Raw genomic sequence first — 7827 nt, 5'->3', positions numbered from 1 at the left:
CAATAGCTTATGATTGCTTTATAATGCAGGAATGTATCTTAACAATAGTTTCTTAATGCCTATTATTGTAAGAACGCATATCTACTATAACTTTTGTATTGCTTTTATAATATTAGAAGACATCTTTACAATAGTTTCTTTGTGTTTAAAAATGTCAGAATATATCTTAACAATAGTTTCTGGCTGGTTCAAAATGTCATAATACATCTGAACAATAGCTGCATTTTGCTTTATAATATTGGAATACATCTTTACACTAATTTCATTTTGTTATTTATCATAGTAAAAATAGTTTCTTTTTGCTTTAAAATATATCAGAATCCATCTTTATAATAGTTTCATTTTGCTGATAAATGTCAAACAAATCTGGCTAACAACATCTTACTTTTTTATGTGACCATGTATATAAGCCTTCATTGCAGGTGACTAACCCCTACTGTCACGTGTATTACAGTTTACCCCTCTGTCTACCAATATCTTTATTATATTTGTATGACTTTGTTCACAAACCTTCATTACAGATGACTGGCCATATATATTTTTCACACTTATAATTGTCTGCTCTTTGTCTTACAACACCTTTTTTTTTGTTTATGATCATGTTTGCAAGTACTTCATACAGGTGACTGACCACAATTATCGCATTTATTACAGCCTCTATTTCTGTTTAACATTTTTATTATTTTTGAACGACCATGTGCACAAGCCTCAACCAAATTATTACATTTATTCATTTCATCTCCTTTGTCAAATATTCTATTAAAATAGTGTTTAGAAGTAAACCTACCATGTTCATCACATTTATTACAGTATTCTCCTTTGTCCGACAACATCTTTATAATTTCTTTATGACCATGTTCACAAGCCTTCATTACAGGTGAAATGCCATCTCTGTCACATTGTTTATAGTCTGCTCCTTTGTCTAACAACATTTTAACTATTTCTGGTATTACCATATTCACAAGCCCTCATTACCGGTGAACCGCCATATTTACCACATTCATGATAATCTGCTCCTATGTTTAACAAAATCTTTAATATTTCAGTATGACCATATTTACAAGCCTTCATTACAGGTGAATTGCCATAGTGGTCACAATTTGTATAGTTTGCTCCTTTTTCTAACAACATTTTATTTATTTCTATATTACCATTTTTACAAGCCTTCATTATCGGTGAACCGCCAACTGAACAACATTTATTATAATCTGCTCCTTTGTCTAACAAAATGTTTACTATTTCTGTATGACCATGTTTGCAACCCGTCAGAACAGGTGAATCACCATTACGATCTCTTTTATTATAATCTGCTCCTTTGTCTAACAACATGTTTACTATTTCTGTATGACCATGTTTACAAGCTATACCTAGAAGTGAATTACCGTTTTCATCACGTTCTACTCCTTTGTTTAAAAACAACTTTACTATTTCTGTATGACCATGTTCACAAACCATTATTACAGGTGACTGGCCACAATTATCACATTTAATGCAGTCTACTTCCCTTTCTAACAACATTTTCACTATTTCTGTATGACCTTGTTTACAAGCTATCATTACAGATGAAAAACCGCTATTGCTCAATTTATTACAGTCTGCTTCTCTCTCTAATAAAATCTTCACTATTTCCGTATGACCATGTTTACAAGCCATTAGCAAAGGTGACTTACACAACTTGTCACATTTATTACAGTCTGCTCCGCTGTCTAACAACATCTTTACTATTTCTGTATGACCATTTTCACCAGCCATTAGTACAGGTGACTGATCATCAATGTTACATTTATTACAGTCTGCTCCTCTCTCTAACAACATCTTCACTATTTCCGTATGACCATGTTCACAAGCCATTAGCAAAGGTGACTTACACAACTTGTCACATTTATTACAGTCTGTTCCGCTGTCTAACAACATCTTTACTATTTCTGTATGACCATTTTCACCAGCCATTAGTACAATTTATTACAGTCTGCTTCTCTCTCTAACAACATCTTCACTATTTCCGTATGACCATGTTCACAAGCCATTAGCAAAGGTGACTTACACAACTTGTCACATTTATTACAGTCTGCTCCTCTGTCTAACAAAATATTTACTATTTTTGTATGACCATTTTCACCAGCCATTAGTAAAGGTGACTGATCATCCATGTTACATTTATTATAGTCTGCTTCTCTACCTAACAAAATCTTCACTATTTCCGTATGACCATGTTCACAAGCCTTTAGTATAGGTGAGTTACTCCACTTGTCACATTTATTACAGTCTGCTCCTCTATCTAACAATATCTTTACTATTTCTGTATGACCGTGTTCACAAGCCATTATTACAGGTGACTGATCATCTATGTTATATTTATTACAGTCTGCTCCTCTGTTTAACAAAATCTTCACTATTTCAGTATGACCATGTTCACAAGCCATTAGTATAGGTGAGTTACTCCACTTGTCACATTTATTACAGTCTGCGCCTCTGTCTAACAAAATCTTCACTATTTCTGTATGACCATGTTCACAAGCCATTACTACAGGTGACTGATCATCACTATCACATTTATTACAGTCTGCTCCTTTGTCTAGCAACATCTTTATTATATCTTTATAACCGTGTTCACAAGCCATCATTACAGGTGAATCATCCCACTTGTCAATTTTTTTATAGTCTGCTCCTCTGTCCAACAACATATTTACTATTTCTGAATGACCTTTTTGACAAGCCATCAGTATGGGTGACCGCTCATCAATGTCACATTTATTACAGTCTGCTCCTTTTTCTAACAACATCTTTACTATTTCTGTATTACCATGTTTACAAGCCTCCGTTACAGGTAACCGACCATATTGATCACTTTCACATTATTATAATCTGCTCCTTTGTCTAACAACATGTTTACTATTTCTGTATGACCATGTTTACAAGCTATACCTAGAAGTGAATTACCGTTTTCATCACGTTCTACTCCTTTGTTTAAAAACAACTTTACTATTTCTGTATGACCATGTTCACAAACCATCATTACAGGTGACTGGCCACAATTATCACATTTAATGCAGTCTACTTCCCTTTCTAACAACATTTTCACTATTTCTGTATGACCTTGTTTACAAGCTATCATTACAGATGAAAAACCGCTATTGCTCAATTTATTACAGTCTGCTTCTCTCTCTAATAAAATCTTCACTATTTCCGTATGACCATGTTTACAAGCCATTAGCAAAGGTGACTTACACAACTTGTCACATTTATTACAGTCTGCTCCGCTGTCTAACAACATCTTTACTATTTCTGTATGACCATTTTCACCAGCCATTAGTACAGGTGACTGATCATCAATGTTACATTTATTACAGTCTGCTCCTCTCTCTAACAACATCTTCACTATTTCCGTATGACCATGTTCACAAGCCATTAGCAAAGGTGACTGACACAACTTGTCACATTTATTACAGTCTGCTCCGCTGTCTAACAACATCTTTTCTATTTCTGTATGACCATTTTCACCAGCCATTAGTACAGGTGACTGATCATCAATGTTACATTTATTACAGTCTGCTTCTCTCTCTAACAACATCTTCACTATTTCCGTATGACCATCTTCACAAGCCATTAGCAAAGGTGACTTACACAACTTGTCACATTTATTACAGTCTGCTCCTCTGTCTAACAAAATATTTACTATTTTTGTATGACCATTTTCACCAGCCACTAGTAAAGGTGACTGATCATCCATGTTACATTTATTATAGTCTGCTTCTCTACCTAACAAAATCTTCACTATTTCCGTATGACCATGTTCACAAGCCTTTAGTATAGGTGAGTTACTCCACTTGTCACATTTATTACAGTCTGCTCCTCTATCTAACAATATCTTTACTATTTCTGTATGACCGTGTTCACAAGCCATTATTACAGGTGACTGATCATCTATGTTATATTTATTACAGTCTGCTCCTCTGTTTAACAAAATCTTCACTATTTCAGTATGACCATGTTTACAAGCCATTAGTATAGGTGAGTTACTCCACTTGTCACATTTATTACAGTCTGCGCCTCTGTCTAACAAAATCTTCACTATTTCTGTATGACCATGTTCACAAGCCATTACTACAGGTGACTGATCATCACTATCACATTTATTACAGTCTGCTCCTTTGTCTAGCAACATCTTTATTATATTTTTATAACCGTGTTCACAAGCCATCATTACAGGTGAATCATCCCACTTGTCAATTTTTTTATAGTCTGCTCCTCTGTCCAACAACATATTTACTATTTCTGAATGACCTTTTTGACAAGCCATCAGTATGGGTGACCGCTCATCAATGTCACATTTATTACAGTCTGCTCCTTTTTCTAACAACATCTTTACTATTTCTGTATTACCATGTTTACAAGCCTCCGTTACAGGTAACCGACCATATTGATCACTTTCATTGCAGTCTGCTCCTCTGTCTAACAACACCGTTACTATTTCTGTATGACCATGTTTGCAAGCCTCCGTTACAGGTAACCGACCATGTGGATCACATTTATTACAGTCTGCTCCTTTGTCCAACAACATTTTAACAATTTCTATATTACCATGTTCACAAGCCGTCATTACAGGTAACTGGCCACAATTATAACATCTATTATAGTCAGCTCCTTTGTCTAACAACATCTTTACTGTTTTTGTATGACCATTTTTGCAAGCTTCCATTACAGATGAACGGCCGTGTTCATGACATGTGTTACAGTGTGCTCCTTTGTCTAACAACATCTTTACTATTTCTGTATATCCATATTTCAAAGCCATCATCACAGGTGACTGATCCAGCTTGTTACATTTATTATAGTAAACTCCTCTATCTAACAATATCTTTACTATTTGTGTACGACCAGCTTCACAAGCTGTAAATAGAGGTGACTTCCCATTCTCGTCACATCTATTATAGTCTACTCCTCTGTCTATCAATACCTGTACAATTTCTGTTTGACCATTTCCACAAACCATCTGTAAAGATGACTGACCCCACGTGTCAAATTTGTTGGAGTCTGCTCCTCTGTCTAACAACATCTTTACTATATCTGTATGATCATGCTCCAAAGCCGTCATAATAAGTGTTTGATCGTCACTGTCTGATTTATGACAGTCTGCTCCGTGGTCTAATAACATACTAACTATTTCCGTATGACCTTGTTCACAAGCCATCATGATAGGTGACTGATGGTCATCGTCATATTTATTACAGTCTGCTCCTCTGTCTAGCAACATCTTTACTATTTCTATATGACCTTGTTTACAAGCCTTCATTATAGGTGGTTGACCATCCCTGTTACATGTATTACAGTCTGCACCTCTGTCTAACAATATCTTTACTATTTCTTTATGACCTCGTGCACAAGCCATCATTACAGGTGACAGACCCCACAGGTCACATTTATTACAGTCTGCTTCTTTGTCTAACAACATCTTTACCATTTCAGAATGACCTTGTTCACTAGCCTTCATTAAAGGAGACTGATGATAGTAATCGTCACATTTATTACAGTCTGCTCCTTTGTCTATCAACATCTTAACTATTTCTGTATGACCATGTTTACAAGCCTTCATTATAGGTGACTGATCATGCCTGGTACATTTATTACAGTCTGCTCCTCTATCTAGCAACATATTTACTATTTCAACATAACCATGTCTACAAGCTCTCATTACAGGTGATGTGTTTTCACTGTCACATTTATTACAGTCTGCACCTCTGTCTAACAATATCTTTACTATTTCTTTATGACCTCGTGCACAAGCCATCATTACAGGTGACTGACCCCACAGGTCACATTTATTACAGTCTACTCCTCTGTCTAATAATATCTTCACTACTTCTATATGACCTCGTTTACAAGCCTTCATTATAGGTGTCTGGTCTTTACTCTCACATGTATTACAGTCTGCTCCTCTGTCTAGCAAAATCTTAACTATTTCAATATGACCTTGTTTACAAGCTCTCATTACAGGTGAATGGCCTTTACTGTCACATTTATTATAATCTGCTCCTTTGTCTAGCAATATCTTTACTATTTCTATATGACCTTGTTCACAGGCCTTCATTACAGGTGACTGGTCATCTCTGTCACATTTATTACAGTCTGATCTTCTATCTAGCAACATCTTTACTATTTCTACATGACCTTCTTCACAAGCCTTCATTAAAGGTGACTGGTCATCTCTGTCACATTTATTACAGTCTGCTCTTCTATCTAGCAACATCTTTACTATTTCTTCATGACCTTGTCCACAAGCTATCAATACAGGTGACTGATCCCCTTTGTCGCATGTATTACAGTCTGCTCCTCTGTCTAGCAAAATCTTTACTATTTCTGTATGACAATGTTCACAAGCCTTCAGTACAGGTGATTTACCCAGCTTGTCACAATTATTACAGTCTGCTCCTTTATCTAACAACATCTTTACTATTTCTATATGACCGTGTCTACAAGCCATCATTACAGGTGACTGATCTTCACTGTCACATTTATTACAGTCTGCTCCTATTTCTAACAACATCTTTACTATTTCCATATGACCTTGTCCACAAGCCTTCAGTATAGGTGGTTGATCATCAACATCAAATTAATTACAATCTGCCCCTTTGTCTACCAACATCTTCGCTGTTTCTGTATGACCATTTTTTAAAGCCATCATTACAGGTGACTCACCCCATTGGTCACATTTATTACAGTCTGCTCCTTTGTTTACCAACATCTTTACTACTTCTGTATGATCATGTTTCAAGGCCAGCATTACAAGTGACTCACCTAATTTGTTACATTTATTATAGTCTACTCCTTTGTCTAAGAGCATCTTTACTATTTCTGTATGACCTTGTTCACAAGCCTTCATAACAGTTGACTGACCACGTTCATTACATGTCTTAAAGTCTACTCCTCTGTCTACCAACATCTTTACTATTTCTGAATGACCCTGTTCACAAGCCTTCATTACAAGTGAATTACCAAACCGGTTACATTTATCATAGTTTACTTCTTTATCTAACAACATCTGAACTATTTCTGTGTGGCCTTGTTCACAAGCCCTCATAACAGGCGACTGATCATTATTGTCACATTTATTAAAGTCTGCTCCTCTGTCTAATAGCAACTTAACTATTTCTGTGTTACCTCGTCTACAAGCCGTCAGTACAGCAGATTGACCATAATCATCACACTTATTACAGTCTGCTCCTCTGTCTAACAGCATATTTACGATTTCTGTATGACCTTGTCTACAAGCCGTCTGAACAGGTGATTGACCATCATCATCACAATTATTATAGTCTACTCCATTGTCTAGCAACATAAGTAATATTTTTGTATGACCATGTCTACAAGCTGTCAGTACAGGTGATTGACCAGAACAATCACATTTATAACAGTCTGCGCCTCTGTCTAACAACATCTTTACTATTTCTATATGACCTTGTTTACAAGCCATTATCACAGGTGACTGACCATACCAGTCACATTTATCAAAGTCTGCTCCTTTGTCTAACAACATTCTAACTATTTCAGTATGACCATGTTCCGATGCAATCAATATGGATGACTGACCAGAATAGGTGCACCTGTTTACATTAACACAACGATTACAACACCAATGTAAGAATGAAATATCTCCTATATCACAACAATAGAATAAAGCAGTATCATAAATATCATCCTGATCTTGATTTTTTTTCTTAACTAACGAAATAGGAATTTTTGTTTTAAACTGATAATTTTCATCACAGATATTTGCCAGTTGTCTTTGGTAAGATATATCTAATATATTCAGATAGAAGAGAACTTTCT

General features: G+C 35.5%; 4 protein-coding genes across 4 annotated transcripts; all 4 read right to left on the bottom strand.

Annotated features, from left to right (window-relative positions):
- Positions 1-660: 660 nt before the first annotated feature.
- LOC127739157 (ankyrin repeat domain-containing protein 50-like) lies at positions 661-1946 on the bottom strand. The gene has a single exon (XM_052250750.1). It carries the CDS (start codon positions 1912-1914, stop codon positions 934-936), a length of 981 nt encoding a protein of 326 aa, XP_052106710.1. The 5' UTR covers positions 1915-1946; the 3' UTR covers positions 661-933.
- A 3-nt stretch (positions 1947-1949) lies between these two features.
- Positions 1950-5767, bottom strand: LOC127737189 (ankyrin repeat and KH domain-containing protein 1-like). The gene is made up of 3 exons (XM_052247721.1): positions 4755-5767; positions 3677-4250; positions 1950-2816 (listed from the first exon to the last, which is right to left on the bottom strand). Exons 1-3 carry the CDS (start codon positions 5690-5692, stop codon positions 1950-1952), a joined length of 2379 nt encoding a protein of 792 aa, XP_052103681.1. The 5' UTR covers positions 5693-5767.
- Positions 5768-5770: 3 nt separating this feature from the next.
- On the bottom strand, positions 5771-6610 carry LOC127737188 (putative ankyrin repeat protein RBE_0220; the record flags this gene model as incomplete). The annotated part of the gene is made up of 1 exon (XM_052247720.1): positions 5771-6610. A coding segment is annotated over one exon (840 nt), but the record flags the coding sequence as incomplete, so codon positions are not given.
- Positions 6611-7534, bottom strand: LOC127737187 (ankyrin repeat domain-containing protein 50-like). The gene has a single exon (XM_052247719.1). The coding sequence runs from the start codon at positions 7532-7534 to the stop codon at positions 6611-6613; it is 924 nt and encodes a 307-aa protein (XP_052103679.1).
- Positions 7535-7827: the final 293 nt, after the last annotated feature.

The sequence above is a fragment of the Mytilus californianus genome, unplaced genomic scaffold (genome assembly GCF_021869535.1).
Source record: "Mytilus californianus isolate M0D057914Y unplaced genomic scaffold, xbMytCali1.0.p SCAF_4, whole genome shotgun sequence".
Classification (NCBI taxonomy): domain Eukaryota; kingdom Metazoa; phylum Mollusca; class Bivalvia; order Mytilida; family Mytilidae; genus Mytilus; species Mytilus californianus.
Note: the sequence above shows the minus strand (reverse complement) of the source record. Positions and strands in the feature narration are given on the sequence as shown.